This window comes from Salmo trutta, chromosome 30, assembly GCF_901001165.1.
Source record: "Salmo trutta chromosome 30, fSalTru1.1, whole genome shotgun sequence".
Lineage (NCBI taxonomy): Eukaryota > Metazoa > Chordata > Actinopteri > Salmoniformes > Salmonidae > Salmo > Salmo trutta.
The window spans coordinates 11394369-11417623 of NC_042986.1; the positions used below are offsets into that span (position 1 = coordinate 11394369).

Genomic DNA, 23255 nt, shown 5'->3' on the forward strand with positions numbered 1-23255 from the left:
CGTGTATAAAGAAAAATCTTGATATTATTATCCATCGACTAAATCTCAAGACCATCCCAACCACAGGAGGCTGCTGAGCGAGAGGACAGCTCATATTCATGGCCGTAACAGAGCCAACGGAATGGCATCAAACCCACATGGAAACCATGTGTTTGATACCATTTCACTGATTCCGCTTCAGCCATTACCACGAGCCCGTCCTCCCCAATTAATGCGCCACCAACCTCCTGTGATCCAACAGCCGAGTTAACTTGTTAAAACTCCACCTACTGTGACTCTCATAAAGATTAAAAAGTGTACACAAAATTAGTAGCACAACATAGCACTTTAATATCAAAATATCGCAAATATAAATAATGTGCAAAACAAAACAAGCTTGAAGAGGCAGGTTCAAATTGAGGCAATACAAACAACTTGAGGAAAAACATGATGCAAAGCCATGGCACATCAACTAACCTGTTTCACAATTGAATAAGGCACTTCATTATGAACTGACTATTCTATGCCAGTACTCTGGTATTGTTTTGTCTTTCAAAAGAATACAACGTGAAATACAATGTGAAATACAAATTGAAATACAACGTGAAATACAGAGGGTGAACCAATAAAATAATATTGTCCCTCGTTTTGTCCTTCAATAGAAATACAATGTGAAATACAATGAGAAATGCACAGAGGGTGAACCAATAGAAAACATTGTCCCTTATGACAATCAACCAACTGACAATGTAATAGTGCAATCATCAACATGTAAACGTGGCACTTCAAATCTGGAATGTCAGATCGGCTTGGAAACTAGATATTTGGGCACGGTCTTCACTAAACACGGTGAGGAAAAGGCAAGTAAAATTCAAAGAGCAAGAAAACAAATGCAGCATGCAAAATAGCTCTGTATGTAATGTAACATTTTGTCTCACTAGAATAAAATTCTACTTTTAAAATGGAATTAAATGATAATCAAATAATTTTGGGAGATTGCAACAATACAATCAAGGCAGTAAACAACAAACTAAATAATTCAATAGTTACAGCTCCCTACAACATAAAAGCATACAGCATAAATACTATAAAAGCATAGAATAACATTCGAATAAACACACATTGACTGAACATGTTTTTGTGATGTCATTTCTGTGATGTCATTGAATGTGGGACATTTGGCTAGCTTCTTCCTTAGCGTGAGAATTTCCTGGGTCTGAATGCGGGGACCATGAGTTGATGGGGCGCTAGTGCCACCCTCTCCTTTACAGGGGCTAGCTCCTCCGCTGAGCCCCACTTCTTCTTGGACTGGAACAACGAGACCAACTTCCTGTTCCTGCTGCGGTCTCTGGCATGGAACTCAGGGAACTCTGAACAAAATACAGACCACCATAGTTGTATAATACATTCTATGTAAGGCTGAAACCTAACGTTAAGGATGACCTTTTTTTGGGGCTCTGTTTTGATTTTAGTAAACAAAGACACAGGCATTGTTATGACAATGTTATTCTGTATCAGACCGGGGAGGGAAATATTGTGGTCTTTGTTAATTTCTTGCGTTTAGACAACATTTCAGACTTCAGAGAGTCAAAAAAGAAAATAGCAAGAGACACTCACGTATCTCCTCTGGAGCTGCTCGGTCTTCCTCTGTAGGCTCCCTGATGTTCAGGTACTGGCAGGCAAGATGGCCGCTGTAGTCCCGCAGATTCTTCTTCGCACCTGAGAAGAAAGGAAGAACATGTCAAACAATGACTATAAGAAAACATGTACCTGGAAAAAGGCAATCGATGGCAGAAAGATAATAGATTACCTGTTGCATTGATACCCTCCATTCCACACCCCAAAATACAAAAAGCATGTGGGTTAACTTTCCCTGTCATTTACCATATTTTCCAATGAGCAGCTCCAAAATGTGTCGATGGCCATGCAATGCTGCAATATGCAGGGGTGTATAGCCCTGCAAAACAAAAAGTGGAAAATTATGTAAATGTATTCCCCACCAAAGACATAGGGGTATAATGCAAATTGTATAACCATGTTTTTTGTTTCAAGAACAAAACAGGCTGTCCAATACAGCTATTTGAACATAACCTCTGACATCCACTGTGTGTGCGCAGAGTTCAAGGTTTAACCCTGGAAAAATGTACAAGGCGTTTTAATACCTACCCCCTAGAGTTTCCCATGGCCCCAACACAGCCAATGAAAACATGAAAGGAGAGAATATACAAATTACCAGAGGTTATGGCAACACAACATAATGACCACATATATAATTGGCTAGTTATTCTCAGAAAATTGCCATAGTTGTGAGTTTGGCACGGTAATACATTTACACAATTGACATGATTTATTAGTAGACACTGTGTGGGCGTGTTTTACTATACTTGTGAGGACCAGAAGTCCCCACAAGAATAGTAAACTAACAAATATTTGACCGACTAGGGACATTTTGTTAGTCCCCACAAGGTAAAATGCTATTTGTAGGGGGTTAAGGTTAGAATTAGGTTTAGGGTTAGTTTTAGGGTTAGGAGCTATGGTTAGGTTTAGGGTAAAGGTTAGGGCATAGGGGAAATAGGATTTTGAATTGAATGTATCCCCACAAGGTTAGTTATACAAGACTGTGTGTGTGTGTGTGTGTGTGTGTGTGTGTGTGTCTGTGTTTTGACTGCTGTATTGCATTTGCACAGCTCGATCTTCACAGGAACCATCGCGATGCAACATTACATCACCAACACCACAGAAAACAACATAACTAACCTGGCTGCAACACATAGGCTCGTTGCCTTGGTAACCAATCTGCCTGGCTGGCCTCCAAAATATACAAACAACATACCTATTGCCTGATCACTTCCTGTGTATGATATACTGTACTGAAAGAGGAGGTACTCACATGCTGAAAGAAAATAAAAATAGTAGTAATGTTATTACTACAGTTCGACAATATTTTATAACATACCATTCCAACAGCATAAAAAATTATAATACAGAACACAATACACCCCATTTTCACAAAAAAACAAGAGCATACTCACAGATCTAGTGTTAACATCAGCTCCTGCGTTAGCCATCATGGTAGCCATGTCCTCTTTGCCATGTTTGGCTGCCCAGTGTAGAGCTGTCTGTGTCCAGAACAAGGAGGGAAATGTGAGCCATTCACAAAATACAGTTGTTTGAACCAAACTATTTCCCTATACAGAACAAAAGCACTTTACTGCAACACCGACACAGGAGTTGCCCTATTTATGTATACACAGATACTTGTATTGTATTGTATTGACATATACACGGAGACTTGTATTGTATTGACATACACACAGATAATTGTATTGATGTACACACAAATCAAATTGTATTGGTTGCATACACATGTTTAGCAGATGTTATTGCGGGTGTAGCGAAATGCTTGTATTGTATGTTTGCCCACTGACAAAGAAATGATCAGTCTAATGGTAGGTTTATTTGAACAGTGAGAGACAGAATAACAAAAAAATCCAGAAAAACACATGTCAAAAATGTTATAAAATGATTTTCATTTTAATGAGTGAAATAAGTATTTGACCCCTCTGCAAAACATGACTTAGTACTTGGTGGCAAAACCCTTGTTGGCAATCACAGAGGTCAGACGTTTCTTGTAGTTGGCCACCAGGTTTGCACATATCTCAGGAGGGATTTTGTCCCACTCCTCTTTGCAGATCTTCTCCAAGTCATTAAGGTTTCGAGGCTGACGTTTGGCAACTCGAACCTTCAGCTCCCTTCACAGATTTTCTATAGGATTAAGGTCTGGAGACTGGCTAGGCCACTCCAGGACCTTAATGTGCTTCTTCTTGAGACACACCTTTGTTGCCTTGGCCGTGTGTTTTGGGTCATTGTCATGCTGGAATACCCATCCACGACCCATTTTCAATGCCCTGGCTGAGGGAAGGAGGTTCTCACTCAAGATTTGACGGTACATGGCCCCGTCCATCGTCCCTTTGATGCGGTGAAGTTGTCCTGTCCCCTTAGCAGAAAAACACCCCCAAAGCATAATGTTTCCACCTCCATGTTTGACGGTGGGGATGGTGTTCTTGGGGTCATAGGCAGCATTCCTCCTCCTCCAAACACGGCGAGTTGATGCCATAGAGCTCCATTTTGGTCTCATCTGACCACAACACTTTCACCCAGTTGTCCTCTGAATCATTCAGATGTTCATTGGCAAACTTCAGACGGGCATGTATATGTGCTTTCTTGAGCAGGGGGAACTTGCGGGCGCTGCAGGATTTCAGTCCTTTACGGCGTAGTGTGTTACCAATTGTTTTCTTGGTGACTATGGTCCCAGCTGCCTTGAGATCATTGACAAGATCCTCCCGTGTAGTTCTAGGCTGATTCCTCACCGTTCTCATGATCATTGCAACTCCACGAGGTGAGATCTTGCATGGAGCCCCAGGCCGAGGGAGATTGACAGTTCTTTTGTGTTTCTTCCATTTGCGAATAATCGCACCAACTGTTGTCACCTTCTCACCAAGCTGCTTGGCGATGGTCTTGTAGCCCATTCCAGCCTTGTGTAGGTCTACAATCTTGTCCCTGACATCCTTGGAGAGCTCTTTGGTCTTGGCCATGGTGGAGAGTTTGATTGATTGCTTCTGTGAACAGGTGTCTTTTATACAGGTAACAAGCTGTGGTTAGGAGCACTCACTTTAAGAGTGTGCTCCTAATCTCAGCTCGTTACCTGTACAAAAAGACACCTGGGAGCCATAAATCTTTCTGATTGAGAGGGGGTCAAATACTTATTTCCCTCATTAAAATGCAAATCAATTTATAATATTTTTGACATGCGTTTTTCTGGATTTTTGTTGTTGTTATTCTGTCTCTCACTGTTCGAATAAACCTACCATTAAAATTATAGACTGATAATTTCTTTGTCAGTGGGCAAACGTACAAAATCAGCAGAGGATCAAATACTTTTTTCCCCTCACTGTATACACAGATACTTGTAGATACATTCCCAGTAGTGGTTAGTCAGTAAATAGTAATTGGCATAGCATAATTTCTCCTCTACCAAGTGGTTTCAACAGTGTGGATCAGATGAGAGTTCTGATAGGCTGGCTGAAGCAGTGGGCCAGCTGTGCACAGGAGGAGTGGAGAGATGGAGGGAGAGGTAGAGGGAGGGACGAAGGGATGGTTTCCTGCCATCTAACAGAGCCTAATTACAAAACAACACTGCACTGTGCCCACACCAGGGGGGAGGGGGGGGGCAGCCGCCTGTCACAGGGAGGAAGATTGATGATGTTGGTGTGACCCTCAGAGGGGAGCGAGGGAGACCCACCCAGGAATCGCCCCACTGTCAGCACTCAGCCATCAGAAAGACAAGGCTAGGGCCTCACCACGCCGTGTGCCCCCTGTGCACACACACAGGGACATACTCACACCCAGACACACACATAGGCATGCACGCGCAAACACACACGCTCAGACAACATGCACACAATTGCCCACAATTTCACCTGCTGAATCGCCCGTAATTACACAGCCTGAAGTGCTCAGGACTCAGAGACCCATTGACAAGAGTAACACAGTTGATCACAGCAGCGGCACTATGTCAGAAAGTTGTATGTGGTTTGTGTGGGACTTATTCTTGAGTGTGCAGAGCTTGGCTGCAAATGTCAGCCTCTGAACCACAACATCTATGTTTCTCAGTATGACTCCAGACATGGAACAGGGAGGGCAGAAAAATGATGAGAAGTAGGTTACCTTTGTCAATCAAGACTAGTAAAGGTATTTCCTTTACTATAGAATTGGTTAGGCAGCTTGAGCTCACCATCTATGAACATCCTTGTGCTTGTTCAAGGCCTTAAATGGCATTTCTTCATCTCCTGCATTACACGCTACTATACCAGGAACTTGGTGAACTATATCACAACCTCGATATTAGGACTCGGAGCAGTTGGGGGGTGAGATACACCTCTAGATATCCAAAACCAGTCTGGGACACAGATTGTGATAGATGAAGTCTGGCTCTGAGTATCTCCATCTCTGTTGACCGCCCTGTCACACGCCGAAGACGGATTGGTCGGCTGGGCCGTTTGAGTGGCAGCTTGGCGGGTCTCCTAGTGGGCGGGAGTGATGGACGAGGTGGGACAGGATGTGGCGTTATCCCCTCCTCGTGCCTCTCGTTCCTGCCCCAGCCCGCTGAGGCCACCTCCCGCGTCCCTGCCTGACCGATGACAGACTCAGTGTGTGTGTGGGTGGGTGTCATGCACCCAACGTGGGAGTAAGTAGTGTCCAAAGGGACAAGGGTTGGTCAAGAGGAAACATCGGACAAAATGACCTATGGCCTGTGACACTTTCCTGTTCATAGTAAGACCACTGAGGAGTGATGGGAGAATGATTTACTTACAAACTGCAGGGTGAGAGGAAGTACGTCACAGTCCAGCACGGCAGAAGGGGGAAGCACATGTCATGTGTAGAGGACGAAAAGGAGAGAGAGAGATCAGGAAGGAATAGGATATGTTAGATGGGGTTAACATATGTGGGTCTTTGAATTAGCCATTCCCTGTCAATGACAGTTGAGGAGGAGAGTGTAGCTACACAATTCATCTGCTATTGGAAAGGTCAAAGTTTATGAGTGGTCTAAACTTTGTCTGATAGGGACAGAACTAGTCCACAAACAGCATCCAGACCTCCTCAACTTCAGGCCCTAGGTAAGAGTGACTTCACCGCCGAAGGGTGAAGGTGGGGGCATCAAAGCCGCCCGAGGAAGATTTAGCTCCTTCCCGGGGACACGGCCAACACTGTTCTTCAATTAATCCCGGCCTGCTCTATAACTTTCAGATTATCTTTAAGTGGTTGAAGTCTTTGTGGTGCATTAAGAGTCTCTCTCTAATCCCCGCTCCCATCTCCCTGCACTTCAATGGCGACCCTGGTATCTTGTCTGGGTGGGGATGCTGATGGCAGGGGCTTAGGGATAGGTCTTAGAAGGTGGTCTGACACAGGACAGTGTGAGAACCCCAACACAGGGGAGGGACAACAAACATGAACCCAAATCTCTTGAGCGCACAGGGAGACCAATAAAGGGATTTGGGTTGTCAGGGGGGGAGGGGGGGGGCTCCAGGAGCTAAAAAGCTATCTTCCATAATCCTTTTGAAAGCGGCGCCTTTGAAATGCATGATCTTGATGTGTGTACATCACAGGGTTTTTAGAATACAATTAACGGAAAAATAACAATGGAATGTCGACTATTTGAAATGCATTTTTATAGGTTTCATAAAACAATAGGTATCATTTCAGAATATGATCAACTTTCAGTACAAAAAATCTAGAAAATGATTGTCAAGAATTGAGATTAACAAGATATAAAGTAGGGGATATCAATACTTAATTCACTTACCCCCTGACAGTCATAGCAGATTCCAAAAAGAAAATAAAGAACATAATCAGTCACTTATAATAGAAATGTAATACAAATATTCCTAATCAAAGTTGTGGAGAAAGTATACTCACTGAAACAAAGTCCTGGTTTAGTCAAATGAAGGAAAGGGAAGGAGGGAAACTACATTTAGTGGTTGCATCCAATAAAACAAAGCTACCCATTTCACCACAAGATGTATACTGCAATGTTATGCAGACATATCAAGGTAGTTTTGGAAACCTTGGCCTTTGTGAAGGGCAGAGGTGGAGGGGTAGAGGTTACCTTCTTGTTGGCCAGGGAGGGCTCCTGTTTTAGCAGCTGGGAGAGGTCAGAGAGACGGCCACAAGTAGCAGAGTAGATCCATTCCTTCTCCACAGGGTCCAGCTGTAGGGATTGGGAGTGGATGAGCGAAGCAAATGGATAGTGCCTATAAAGCACACGTCTAGTATGTACAGTATTATGAATATTCATGTCTAATATGTACAGTACCAATCAAAAGTTTGGACACACCTACTCATTCAAGGGTTTTTCTTTATTTTTACTGTTTTCTACATTGTAAATAATAATGAAGACATCACAACTATGAAATAACACATATGGAATCATGTAGTAACCAAAAAAGTGTTAAACAAATCAAACCATCTCAATTGGATTGCGGTCGGGTGATTGTGGAGGCCAGGTCATCTCATGCAGCACTCCATCACTCTCATTCTTGGTCAAATAGCCCTTACACAGCCTGGGTGTGTTGGGTCTTGTCCTGTTTAAAACAAATGATAGTCCCACTAAGCTCAAACCAGATGGGATGGTGTACCACTGCAGAATGCTGTGGTAGCCATGCTGGTTAAGTGTGCCTTGAATTCTAAATAAATCACAGACAGTGTCACCAGCAAAGCACCCCAAAATCCATCACACCTGCTCCTCCATGCTTCACGGTGGGAACAACACATGCAGAGATGATCTGTTCACCAAGTCTTCTCTTCTTATTGAAATTCGACCATGAAGGCCTGACTCACGCAGTCTCCTCTGAACAGTTGATGTTGAGGTGTATGTTACTTGAACTTTGTGAAGCATTTATTTGGGCAGCAATTTCTGAGGTGCAGTTATTCTAATTAACTTAACCTCTGCAGCAGTAGTAACTCTGGGTCTTCCTTTCCTGAGGCGGTCCTCATGAGAGCCAGTTTCATCGTAGTGCTTGCTGGTTTTTGTGACTGCACTTTAAGAAACGTTCAAAGTTCTTGAAATTTTCCGGATTGACTGACCTTCATGTTTTAAAGTAATGATGGAATGTCGTTTCTCTTTGCTTATTTGAGATGTTCTTGCCATAATATGGACTTGGTCTTTTATCAAATAGGGCTATCTTCTGTATACCCACCCTACCGTGTCACAACACAACTGCGTGGCTTAAACACATTCAGAAGGAAAGAAATTCCAAAAATGAACTTTTAACAAGGCACACCTGTTAATTGAAATGCATTCCAGGTGACTACCTCATGAAGCTGGTTGAGAGAATGCCAAGAGTGTGAAAAGCTGTCATCAAGGCAAAGGGTGGCTACTTTGAAGAATCGCAAATATATTTTGATTTGTTGAACACTTTTTTGGTTACTACATGATTCCATATGTGTTATTTCATAGTTGTGATGTCTTCACTATTATTCTACAATGCAGAAAATAGTAAAAATATAGAAAAACCCTTGAATGAGTAGGTGTGTCCAAACTTTTGACTGCTACTGTATATATTAGCATATATAAATGTGGAAACTCACAGCCACTGGGGTGGAGCGCATACTGCCCATACACTCCTCTTCCGACTCGGACTGAAAGAGACAGACAATAAGACAAATTATATGAGTAATATCATGAGTATTATTGATCCAGCATGCTGAAGCAGCAGGGGAATCTCTCCCAACCAAGGCCTTATGTTGTTCCACATAGGAATGAAGAATGAATGTCCTAATACACACACACACACACACACACACAAATCAATCACAATGTTTATATGTTTATCACCTCAGACATCAAAAGGCACAAAGTGATCCAACAAGTGTCAGACAGACAGATAGGTAGGATGGAGGCAAACAGAGCTTTTCACACCAAGGGGTCAATGTAATAATAACTGTGAACTCCACTGTTAACCAATAGACATGTCTGTCTGTGGACCTTAGGGCTCCCGAGTGGTGCAGCGGTCTAAGGCACTGCAGCTCAGCGCAAGAGGTGTCACTACAGTCCCTGGTTCGAATCCAGGCTGTATCACATCCGGCCGTGATCGGGAGTCCCATAGGGCGGCGCACAATTGGCCCAGCGTCGGCCGGGGTAGGCTGTCATTGTAAATAAGAATTTGTTCTTAACCGACTTGCCTAGTTAAATAAATGGTTAAAACATTTTTTTTAAATACATTGGTCAGAGACCATCCCACATCTGTGTTCCCCTCTGTTTTAAACGTAGTCAGAACTGCCCCGAAAATAAAGAACACATTTCTCTGAATGCACAAAAGTGTCATTCTGGCTGATTAATGTGGGGAGAAAATGGCCGTTTTCTATATGTTTTGTTTTGTCAACCACTTGATTGCTAATTGTTCTGAGATCATACAGGGACATGATGTAAAAACACAAAAGTCTTTCATGTCGCTGTCATACATGCCTTGTTTAACACGAAAAGTGGAGGCCTATTTATCCACTGGCACATGTCCACTTTTTCTCTGCTGGAAATAAAAATAACAGGGTAAGGAAAATACTGTTGGGCAGAATTTTTTTTATAGTTGAGTTTCATTTTGTCAAGTGAATCTCTCAGCAATTTCCTCCTCTCTGTCATGTAATTCCATTCTCTTTGTCTTGAGGTTTAGAACCAGGGTTTAGAACACAGTTTTAGAACAGAGTGATACTTCAGCTTCCCAAGCTCTTCAAGAGCAAATGAGAGTAGCACAGGCAGAGTTACAACTGGGGTTTTTTTTGCACAAAGAGGAAGTTCAACCAGCCACAGTGTAACAGCTTTTTTAGACAGGGGAATATTTGCTGACAACTGGTTCTTTCCACAGCATCAATGATTTTTTGATACAACTCCCACTTTCTAATGTTGTCACATAAGAGAGGTGGTGAGATTCAGGAGGCCCTTTTACGTTATTGTGATCTATGTAGTTGTAGAGATCTAGTTTCATCCTATTCAACAAGATAGCTTGTGTTCCAGTTTCCATCCAATTGGCGACAGATTTGAATGTGAACATTGTGAAAACTGCATAAAAACAAAATGCAAAATTATTTTTTCCACGACAGGCGTGTTTCCATCAAACTGACCTGTTGCTGATAAAAAGCTGTGTGTGATAACGTAGTGCACATAAAAATGACTTTTGCAGTTAAGTTCCTATGTACCGAATAAAAGTAAATGGGTTTCCATCACATTTTCAACTCTACTGATGGTTTTGTCACAAAAAAAGTTGCGATAAATAACAATCTTGCCCAATCTGGCATTGGCCCATGCACTTTAGACAAGAGTTTGCTGATAAAGTCAACAGGTTATATGATGAGATATGGATAAGAGCAAAATCATTGTATTTGATAATTGGCAGCCAAACACCAATCATCATGTCACCAGCATTAAAATAATAGCCTAACCTCGACATTTAGCCTATATTGGACATTTGCATGATCACTGATAATTTAACCACAATGTGAAGTTAAATCTGCCTATAAAGTTTTCATGCTTTTCCACAATGTGGTGGTTAGGTTTACAGTGCAACATATCTCTTGACTCCAAGTTAACTTCGATGTGATGGTTATTATATTATATGTAGGGTCCTAGAAAATGTGTTATATTTTAACAAAAATTCTGTTTTCTCCGTTTAGTTTTTCTAGGTTTCCGTTTTTTTCCAGGTTCTTTTTTCAGGTTATATTTTCAAAATGACACTTTTTTTATATAGAAAAAAAAAACAAATTGGATGTTCTAAATCCACAACAATGCTTAAACCACATCAGGAGACCACCTTTGAGGTCTAGGACAAATCTAAGACATTTATATTTTTGTGTTAGCCTTTCAAAGTTTGCTTTTCGTTAAAAAACAAGGACATTTCTAAGTGACCCAAAACATTTTGAACGGTAGTGTATATATGTGATGGGATGTATAGACATTATGGACAGTATATGGATAGAATATGTAGTATATCTGAATACGTAGGATAGAATAGTATATGTACAGCAAAAGTTATATAGGATGGCCTTGAGTAGAATACAGTATACACATATGAAGTGGGTTAAACAGTATGTAAACATTATTGAAGTGACCAGTGTTCCATGTCTATGTACATGGGGCAGCTGCCTCTAAGCTGCAGGGATGAGTAACTGGGTGGTAGCCGGCTAGAGACAGTGACTAAATTCAGGGCAGGGTACTTGGTGGAGGCCGGCTAGTGATGGCCATTTAAAAGTCTGATGACCTTGAGATAGAAGCTGTTTTTCCTGCTCTCGGTCCAAGCTTTGATGCACCTGTACTGACCTCGCCTTCTGGATGATAGCGGGGCGAACAGACCCTGGCTCAGGTGGCTGAGGTCCTTGATTATTTTCTTGGCCTTCCTTTGACACCGGGTGGTGTGCATGTCCTGAAGGGCAGGCAGTGTGCTCCCGGTGATGCATTGGGCTGACTGCACCACCCTCTGGAGAGCCCTGCGGTTGCAGATGGTGCAGTTGCCGTACCAGGCGGTGATATAGCCTGACAGGATGCTCTCAATGGTGCAGCTATAAAAGTTTGTGAGGGTCTTAAGGGCCAAGCCAAATTTCTTCAGCCTCCTGAGGTTGAAGAGGCGTTGTTGCGCCTTCTTCACCACACTGTCTGTGTGGGTGGACCATTTCAGATTATCAGTGATATGTACGCCGAAGAACTTGAAGCTTTTCACCTTCTCCATGTCGATGTGGATGGGGGTGTGCTCTCTCCTACTGTCTCCTGAAGTCCATGATCAGCTCCTTCGTTTTGTTGACATTGAGGGAGAGGTTATTTACCTGGCACCCCTCCGCCAGGGCTGTCTCACCTCCTCCTTGTAGGTTTAGGGCCATCAAGGAAACCTATATCTTTCTAGATTAAACACTATCTGTTTAATGGGCAAAAATCTGAATTATTTTTCTAATGAGTTCAAACATGTTGTTGCAACTTGCTTTACATAATGACAGAACAAAGGGCAGCATTCAAATGCTAATGGTTGCCCCCTTCATATTGTTTCCCACTCTCAAACATCCACGGTTTGTTTTAAATCCAGATAATTTAGCTACTGCCATCTGGTGGAATTTTGCAGCAACAGTTCCTGCTATGACTCACTATTTGGTTCAGAGAGAGAAAGTAAATAATAAGTATTACTAGGGAGGCGGAGGCAAAGGCCTGTAAATGTCCAACACGGTGAAATGTTACAAAGTAACATTAGGGGAAAGTTTAATCTCAAAAGTATTTTCCTTGTTCCTCGTGTCCTCTGGCTCCAGGACCTGCTCTCCTCACCTCCGTCTGGCATTTTGAGAGGGAGGTGAGAAGAGAATTGGATGACATCTTCTCCTTAGAACTTCTCCTCCAACACTCTCTGTTTCCCTCCAATTTTTTGAGAAGATAAGGCGGGGAGAGAGGACGCAAGGAATTGAGGAAAATACTTTTGAGATTTACTCCTGCTGTCACTAGCCTCTCACCTTTGACCCGGAGTCCCTGTCTAGCTCATCCTCTCCGTTACTGTGCGCTAGGGTTTTCTCTGAAATGGACGGTGAGGGGGTCCTCTCGGTGTGCAGGTCCTGGAGGCACAGAGACAACATACAGAATTAAGCTGTCATGAGGCAGCCTTAGTCTGGCCTCAACACCATTTTAAAAAGGTCTTAATGTGGCTGAATCCCAAATCACCCACTTCCCCCTCCATTTGCACGTTCACACGCACCGCCATACGCACAAGTGTCCCAAAGCTGAGGGAATGAAAATTATCTAATGTGTAGGAGCTAATTAGACCCTCCAAGCCGGCAAGGTTGAAGGCTCCACAGCCAAGTGCTATCGCATCACGAAACGCATTATGTTTGGAGTTTGCACAATTGAATACAAAATAATGGCGAGGCGTGCCTAATTATATGCCAGTGCATATGTTCCTCTGATTTCAAGGCTTGACACATTTAACAAATGAAATACCTTCCAAATTAAATGTTTAACTGTTACGGAGGATTACATCTTTTTATTTTATTTTATTTTTTATTTTTTTCGGTTTGGATCAGCTTAATATTGCGGAAAGATTGTTGCTTCCATCAATGTAATTGTCTGCATCATTTCCAATCCCCCATATGTATTTTTTTGGTAACTATATATATATGCATATACATACATACCCATACATATACATATGCATACATAAACATTCATACATATACATACATGCACATACCTATATAGATATACATACTTTTTTAAGAATATACCTTTATTATTCCCCGCAAACCTTACCACCCTTCCCCCAATTGGAGTAAACTAATAAACAATAACACTTAGGCTTCTACCTTCAGTTTAAACATATTATACACATTTTACAGACACAATATATTTTACAATAGTTATATTTTGTTTGTTTTTAGTCCTTCCTCTATTCCGGATGTCCATCCAGTTTGATTTCTATTTGTAACTGTGTTATTTCACAAAATTTCTGAACCTATATACATTTTACAGACCCCGTCTGTTTTACATTGTTTATCTTGTTATTAGTCCCACCCTTCAGCTCCATTCAACCCCTCCCATCTATCTCTTAACACCATCCATTTTGGATTTCTATTTGCCATTATTTTTCAACTGTGCTGTGATGTTTCACAAAAGTACTGAACTTTTCTATTCTCATAGCTTCTACAGAATATAAATTAAAGATAAACATTTTATCTAAAATAATTATTATATTATTGATTGATTGACTATGGCTTTTCAAATCACCCAGTATTGCTATCTGCAGCGTTAGTTCTAGGCGAATGTTGCAATTCTTCAGCCATTCCTGGACCTGTGACCAAAAACGAGCTACATATGGACAGTACCAAAAAAAATGATCTAATGATTCTGCCTCCTCACAGCAAAATCTGCAAAGCTGGGAAGATTGTTGCCCCCATATTTATAACATTCTATTGGTTGCAATAATTTTGTATAGTAATTTAAATTGAAAAATTCAAAGTTTTCAATCCGACGTTGTTTTGCGTGTCAATTCATAAACCATGTGCCATGGAATGGGTACATCGAAAATCTCTTCCCAACTATTTTGCAATTTATATGGCACAGCTGTCAATTCTTTGGTCCTTAAATGAAATTGGTATATGTTTTTACTTTTCACACATTTCTTTAACCATGTATGTTCTTTAATGCAGGGCCGACAGACAAGTTCCTTACTTTTTTCCCCCTTCTACTTGCCTCTTCCATTTTTGTGGTAATGCTGCAATTAGTTGGTTGTAATTTTGGGTAGAGCAGACATTTCCATATGTCTGTGTTAGCTGCATGTGTGACATAACTCCACCAGTCCTATTTATGATATTATTCACTAAAATTATACCTTTTTTAAACACTTCATCGAAAAATACGTTTAAAAAAAAATATGTATATTTGAGTTTAACCACAATATTTGTGGTATTATTTGTTCTGTCTTTTCAGGTGGATTAAACTGAAATTGCAACCAACTTTCTAAGGCTTGTTTAAAAAATAACGATATTTTAGATATTATTTCCTTTTCAAACAACCGAAAGTGAGCAGTTATAATCTGAATAAAGGGGAAAAGGCCATTCTTGGACATGGGGTGAGACATTCTTACCAATTTACTAGAGAACCAGTTTGGATTTAAGTATAACTTTTGTAAGACTGATGCCTTTTGTGAGAGGTCCAATGCTTAAATATGAAATAATTTCTGCCCTCTGAATTCATATTCGTTATATAAATAGGCCCTTTAAATTTTGTCTGGCTTGCCATTCCAAATCAAATTGAATTTGTTTTGTTCATATCATTTAGAAAGCAGGTCACTAGGTGTAGGCAAAACCATAAGCAAATAGGTAAACTGTGATATGACTAAAGAGTTAATCAGGGTGATTTTTCCACAAATAGACAGGTATTTTCCATTCCATGGTAGCAAGATCTTATCTATTTTTGCTAACTTCCTATAAAAATGTATTGGAGTGAGATCATTTCTTTCTTTTGGGATTTGTATACCGAGTATGTCCACATCCCCGTCAGAACATTTTATTGGTAAACTACACTGTAATGTAAAATTAGCATTTTTTTAGTGATCCAATATCATAATTTGGTTTTAATCCAGAGAGGTTAGCAAAAGTATCTAGATCCTCTATGAGGCCGTGGAGGGATTCTAATTGTGATTTTAAAAGAAAACATGAATCATCAGCGTAAAATGACACCTTTGTTTTTAAGCCATGGATTTCTAATCCCTTAATATTATTGTTGGATCTAATTTTAACAGTTAACATTTCGATGGCAATAATAAATAGATGTGCCGATAGTGGACAACCTTGTTTTACTCCTCCAGACAGTTTAAAACTTTCTAAGATGTAGCCATTATTTACTATTTTACACCTAGGGTTACTATACATAACTTTAATCCATTTTATAAGAGATTCCCCAAAATTGAAATATTCTAGGCATTTATATATAAACTCCAGTCGTACTTTATCAAAAGCCTTTTCAAATCAGCAATGAAAACCAGGCCTGGTGTCCCCGATATTTCATAGTATTCTATTGTTTCCAGTACTTGTCTTATATTATCTCCAATGTATCGTCCACATACATCGTCTGATTAGGATGAATAATATCTGACAATACTTTTTAATTCTATGCGCCAAGCATTTAGCTAGGATTTTTGCATCACAACACTGAAGTGTAATTTGAAATTTTTTATTATTAAATGTGGAACATAAATTGCATCATTCAAAGTCACAAGTGTGTCCTGAAGTTAATGGGTTTATTGATCCCCTCGCCACTCAATGGAAGTCACCGTTGGAGTTGTCATCATCAGCAACACGTGACAACGGAAGGCCCTCCGAGCAAGTTGGTAGAGGCGAGGGGGTGATTTGGGATTCACCACACCAATCCATTGCCATGCATAGGTGTGCCTTACGTTAATTGCTTGTTACAGAGTTGATTGCTCAGGTTTAAGCCAGGTATGGCAACTTAAGATAATTAGCGTGCAGCTCACCCATGCTTTCAGTCTCTCTGAGTAATAGCTCTAATCCTGTTCTATTTGATGCAGCTCTGTCTTTTAAACTAATGTCCACTTGACTAAATATGCAATTAACTTAATGTTTTCCACAGTATTGCCTGGTCTAATTAACAAAGTAAAGTTCAGCTAATTAATTGTACATTCTCATTGGTTACTCATTATGGGCAGGGTTTAGGAGCAAAGGTAGAAAGGCTGTCCTTTTCTCTCAGCTCAGGGTTGAACACCATTTTACAACGTGCTCCATAGCAGTTTGTTTGTGGCGGCCTGTATGTATAGGCAGTTGATGTTAGCTGTCCTGGTTGATTCTCCTATTAAGGGGTAGAGTTAGGCTCTGGTTAGCACTGGAAAAGGAGTAATCCCTAGTTATGCTGTTTAACATCTAAGCCTAGTCTTAAAACGCAGTAGGAACCGTACTGAGGGGCTGAGCTTTAGACTCGCCATCATCTGTCATTTTGCGAGTTTTTGTATCCTGAATGTTGCTATGGACAACTGTTTTCAAGACAAGCCATATTTCCTGCAATAAATCCAAGTACTGTTTTTCTACAACCATTGGTCCTCATTCCCATCTGTCACCTACCTTGGATCTGCTATTCAACAGAGGCCATCTCTCCATGCTACATTTAAAAAGAGCATTCTTGATTTAAACCTGCTTACTGTAACTCTGACAAAGTTCTAGGTAGTATACTATATGTCCACTTCATGCCAAAACCACTTGTGTTGTGCTGTTGCCATTTTCCTGTGTGAGAAGAGATATTATTTGCACATACTTATGTGAACACTGACACTATCCGCTTAGCATTTATTCTCTTTAAAAGTGATGCTTGGACACACTAACGCTGCGTTTAGACAGGAAGCCCAATTCTGATCTTTTTTCCACTAATTGGTATATTGACCAATCACATAAGCTCTTTTCGCATCAGATCTCTTTCAGAACTGACCTGATTGGCCAAAATACCAATTAGTGAAAAAAATAACAGAATTAGGCTGCCTGTCTAAACGCAGCCTAAGTAAAATCCCTTCTGCTAGATTGTGTAAACTGAACAGCTGGATTTTACTTTGGTAAAATAATTTCTATTTATTAGGAAATGCAATAAGAATGTCACAGCTCAAACCAAATGGGAGAGACAACCAGAATTAGGTTGTTAACAGCTGCACCCTTTGAGTAAAAGATATGGTAACTGGCACAAGCCGTTTGTAAAAAAAATCTGAGACAATACAGAATGAACTCTATGAGAAGTCCATAAAATGACAGATTGGAAATTAGTAAGAAGGATAATAATATCAAAGTCTTGCTTTCAATCCATGCTTCTTCCTCTCTAATGCCATGCTCTTTGTGTGAGTTCTTCTCAGCTTTCTAGCATACCTATCAATGCATCTCATCCCTCTTTCTTTGTGGGAAACAAAAACAAAAATATCAAAACTGATCATGGTTGAAGCTCACCTCCTGCACGTGCTCCTGCTTGGGTGCCTCTTTGACGGTAATGCTGGGGCTTCCTCCACACCACATCACCTGTGAAGGCTTCCTCGCCTCTGCCCTCTTGGCCGGGTCAGGCTGGAGGTCTGGTTCCCCCTGGGTGTGGAGAGACGAGACCCCCGACACATCCCACTGGACTGGTGCCGAGGGCCTGGCAGTGCTGGCCGCAGGACTGGCCTGTCTGTCTGTCCCAGGCTCTGTCTCACTGCCCTGCTTCTGCTGCCTGTACCTCTTCTTCAGAATCAGGTACTTCTCACCCTAATGGGGACAGACGGCAGGCAGGTGATGAGGAGGGGGGTATAGGACTACTGTATAGGAGAGTTTAACTTTGATCTAAAAGTAAAGTCATTATGCAGAGTGGCATTTCTTAAACTAAGATATATTTTATTGTGGAAATAATTCTAACTGTTTGAGATGCATTTGTAAGTTGCCCTTTCTAATTACTATGTAACTGAATGGTAATAACATTGTGTACGCCTACAACCGATAACACAGGGCTGGGGCCCTAATCCTATTGATGAATAGCAAACTACATAGTAAACAGACACAGAAAAGAAAATCCTTTTTTTTGTAACAAATTAACTACCATGGCTGAGTAAAGATAGTGGGAAGGCAACTCAACTTGAGTGTGGAACATTAAAGAACTATGCACACTTATCACAGCACACTTTCTACAAATGGTCAAAAGTTCACCTACTTCACTTACATTATCTGAATTCACAAGAGCAATCCTGTCGATGATCCGTTTGAACTCCTCTCTGTATTTGGCTGGGGAAAATGAACAATTTTGGCATAATAGAATTAGGAATTAGGATACTAGAATGGGCATGAACCTTCTTATGAGGGTCCAAAAGTCAGCTATGTTGGTCAGGGAGTTGGTCAAAATCAATGTGAATAATGTATCTGCACTGTATATGTGTTAGCTAGCCTACTAGTTTTAGAGGAATGGTTCAATAAATGTTTCTAATTAACTGCCAATATGCCAACATTCCATTCAAACAATGTCGTCAATTCACAGCCATATACACTGGCTCAAATCAGTTGATGATAGGATTTAGACAAATTGTAAATGCAACAAGTACTGATATTGTATCATATAATAGCACTCACAGCTTTCCAATAAAAAAAATAATGAGACATTTATGGTCTATTTACATATATTTTATAGGCTATTTATACATAAAATGTGCATAAAACCTGTATAAACTGTATTTGTATTATATGACAAGATTTTAGGTTGACCATAATTCAATAACACAATTTCTGATACATCACATGCTTTACTTTTATTTTTGCACAAGTAAAAGCAGGAAATGCATCACCTATGCCTCTACTGCCATTAATTCCAATTAGACTGGTTTTGAATTTCACCCTGGCCAAGATGGCTGCCATTTTCACCCCATTCTGGAACTTTGGGGTTTATAACATATCCCCTCTAGTAATTTAATAGGATCTCTATGGTTGGCATATCAAGTTTCAAAAACGTTGTTTTCTACCAAAACCCGAGACTTTCATTCTCTGAGGGGGTTTGAGAAAAAAAATGGATTATGAGGATAAGAAATAGAATTTGGTCTAACAGTGTAATAATGTAACAATAGCTTTCTTAAGGAATGAACTCTAATGGGATTAAGTGTTGTCTTACAATTGATTAGATCTATCTATTTTTATTTATTTTTGTTCATTTTTACATTTATTTGTATTTTATTTTAAAAAATGTTACCCCTTTTTCTCCCCAATTTCAGGATATCCAATTGGTAGTTACAGACATGGGAGAGGCGAAGGTCGAGAGCAACCCTGCCAAGCCGCACTGCTTCTTGACACACTGCTCGCTTGACTCGGAAGCCAGCCGGCACAATGTGTTGGAGGAAACACCGCACAGCTGGTGACCGAAGTCAGCGTGCATGCGCCCGGCCTGCCACGAGGAGTCGCTAGAGCGCGATGGGACAAGGACATCCCGGCCGGCCAAACCCTCTCCTAACGACGCTGGGCCAATCGTGCACCGTCTCACGGGTCTCCCGGTCGCGGCTGGCTGTGACACAGCCTGGTATCGAACCCTGGTCTGTAGTGATTACTCTAGAACTACGATGCAGTGCCTTTAGACCGCTGCACCATTTGGGAGACCCTAGATCTTTCTAGTTGACAAGTCATATCCTCTCTAAATCAGACTGTTGAATCACTGGCATTCCAAGACGTAGACCTATTGAGCCTGAAGAACGCATGATGGCTATTTGAGATTATTGTGTGGCCTGTGAAGACTTGTGGCTGATTGTGGTTGATCTGCCCTCCCTGTTACTTCATCATCTTTCCCCTTCTTGCAGAGGCCAGGTTTGTGTCCCAAATGGCGCCCTATTCCCAATTTAGGGCACCATTTTTGACCAGGGCTCTGGTCAAAAGTAGTGCACTTTATAAGAAATAGGGTGCAATTTGGGGAGCACAACAGGGGCTCCAGGGGGGGAGGGGCTTTTATTCTCCATTCCTCTGCACGCCAAACACAGCTCGAGTTGCAAAACAATCATCTCAGAAAAAAGTCACTGACTGGGAAAAGGGACAAAGAGGAAACCAGGGCTCTCTCTGCCAACATGAGGCAGGCAGAGATACAAACAACTCTACTCCCATATCATCTCCAAAAAGCCCACCCCCAACCTATCTGTCTATTTCTGCAGTATTAAAGCTTTCCTATGGGAACCCAAACAAACTGCAAATTGATGGCTATTATAATAGTTTACTGTTTAACTTCCTCTCTTGACAGATACAACTGGGTTTGTGAAACGATATTCAGACTTGATGTTGACAGAAGTCAGTTTGTATAGGCTGCTGTTTCTGAGAATGTATCTATTACTCTAGCCGGCCAGACCACTTAACATAGGCCATCTTAGTTCAACAGACAATGCTAATGGCTGAAGCCCTGTGTTTGAAAGAATGTTTAGGTATGTAAGAATATAGGCCCGAACAATTGAGTTCTTTCCTTTTTCCTGACAGCAGCATGGAGGGGAAAGAACATTTAGAATGAGACAGTTGCATAGCTCACAACTTCACATCCACAAAAACAGGAAATCCAGAGGAAGTGGCCACTTACATCTCATCAACAAAATAATTCCTGGTTTACTAGTACAGGGGTGACAGTTTACATGTTCAGTAATTCATTAGCTAAAAAAGGTAGACAGATAGCCATAGCAACTGGACAGACACAGCAATGTTAGCTATCACTTCCCCAGTTTGTCCCCACTTTATTCAATCGTAATAAAAGAGCACCTCATTAGCAATCTAGTTGTGCTGGTGGTGCCTGTGGCCAGAATTATTGCATTATGATTAAAACACTATTATCGTGCAATCATGCCCATTAAAAAATGGGAACACGTGTTGTTAGAAATGACTAAGTACTGGAAATCATTTTCATAATTGGACACTCCAGCCATGTCAGATAGCACAATATCAAAGCAGCTTTATTTGGAAACCTCTGTCAACAACTGTACCACTGAGATAGCATCTGGACAGTACAACTGTAATACAAGGTCACATTGGATAATCATTCATCTAGCGCCTGTCAAAACATGTTAGGGCCTAGTTATTTTATCCAGTACCAAGCAGGGATAATGCCCTGGTGGATTGCATTGCAAGTGATTGGTCAAACGTAACAATATTGTAATTTCAGGTATCAGTCTCAATTTGAGGGAGGACATTGGAGAAAATATTTGTTGTAAATAAAACCGTAACAGTCTCAGGTTTCAGGATAATGCCGAGTTGTGTTCATGATTCAGGGGCTGAGTGGTATTAATTAAAAAGCAGCACCATAATCACACTGTTTATCAGTGTGAATCATTGTTGTAATACCACAACAGAACACCAACGTCCAATGGTGAAAATCGTTGGTTGTTGTGGTCTGGGTCTGAGGCAAGGCTTGGGTAGCAGGCACCAGAGAATTCAAGCAGCTATAACTGGTCTCAGGAAAGGAAATGACAGAATTCCTGGTGTAAATGTTCTGTTTAAAGGCCCTTTAATGTAAAGCAGATGTTTAGTTTCGGCTACCCGACCGGGAATTGGGAACAATGATAAACAAATGGGTTTGAGGGAAAACTATTCATGAAATAGAATTGTTATAAAGGAAGGAATGATGTATTATCATATGATGTGTCTGGACCACACAGATTATGTCATTGTGACAGCTACATACGTGACAGATGTCGCACGGGACGAGAAACTGTGATATCGCGTCAAGTCATCCATCACGAAGCAGTTGATGACAGCGACTGTTGCAGTTTCGTTGAAATCATTTTTTAAATTCCACATTTTCGATACAATGTACTGCTACTTACCACGCAGCTGCATGTCGTTATGACCAATGAAAGGTCTGTATATTTTCATTAAATCAGCATTTTTTACTTTCCCCCCGGCTGAGTAGAAATAATCCAGCAACGATTCTTCACTGACATCACCCATTCTTGCTTTATGTTTGCTCGTTTTCTATGACTAAAAAAGGTTTCTTTTAGAATTAGTATGGTCTTGCTGCTATGACATTGTACGCTCCCTGGCTAATTTGAGAAGGAGGGGGATAAAACATGTGTAGCACATGTCCAACTTCACTCCAACCAAACCCAACCCACTCACTGCGCCCCCTCCGTTTAACTATTTCAGTGCTGAAAGAAAACTGTGAGGGGGAAAAAGCATTTTGAATAGCATATGTTACAGTATAAGAGATATTGCTGACCTACTTGAACCATTGTGTTTAAGCACAATTACAAACTCTTTAACACTGATGGTGACATTCCCATAAAACCTAAGCCATGCATCTCAGTGGATTACTTTGTGTACAAATCTTTCCATTTTCCCGCAAGTTTATTATTTGCATATTCAATATAAACTCAGGGGTGCATACTGTCGGTAACACCTAGCGACCCTCTTGGTGTAATGGTTAAGGTGTTGACTTGACAGTCTAGAGTCCCAGTAGGGGCCACTACCTGAATTTGCTTTTGCTGTGGGATGGTGCCCGATGAGGCCATTGGAGAGGTGTGAGGGACTTGTTATAGAAGTATGGGGACACGCCCTCCCGAAGGAAGTGGGAAATGTAGCGACCTTAATAATGCTGTGTTTGTAACCAAGTGGGAGGTGGGAATTTACAAGTTATGAGGTCTTAAATACAAGTTTGATGAACACACATGCTTTGAACTCGATAGGCTAATGGCCAACAAGCTGAGTAAACCATCAACTAAAAGTACAGCTATCATGCTTGTAAA

General features: G+C 41.0%; 1 protein-coding gene across 2 annotated transcripts; it reads right to left on the reverse strand.

Annotated features, from left to right (window-relative positions):
* Window positions 1-306: 306 nt before the first annotated feature.
* On the reverse strand, window positions 307-22603 carry LOC115167951 (ankyrin repeat domain-containing protein SOWAHC). Of its 2 annotated transcripts, XM_029722715.1 has the most exons (14): window positions 22338-22602; window positions 18731-18792; window positions 17992-18282; window positions 13015-13113; window positions 9127-9177; window positions 7646-7747; window positions 7456-7467; window positions 6353-6355; window positions 3012-3098; window positions 2870-2872; window positions 2146-2148; window positions 1864-1936; window positions 1597-1698; window positions 307-1349 (listed from the first exon to the last, which is right to left on the reverse strand). In XM_029722715.1, the coding sequence occupies exons 1-14, from the start codon at window positions 22459-22461 to the stop codon at window positions 1174-1176; spliced, it is 1188 nt and encodes a 395-aa protein (XP_029578575.1). In that variant the 5' UTR covers window positions 22462-22602; the 3' UTR covers window positions 307-1173. The 2 variants fall into 2 exon arrangements, with proteins under 2 accessions (XP_029578575.1, XP_029578576.1); XM_029722716.1 differs by lacking the exon at window positions 6353-6355 and having other exon boundaries at window positions 22338-22603.
* Window positions 22604-23255: the final 652 nt, after the last annotated feature.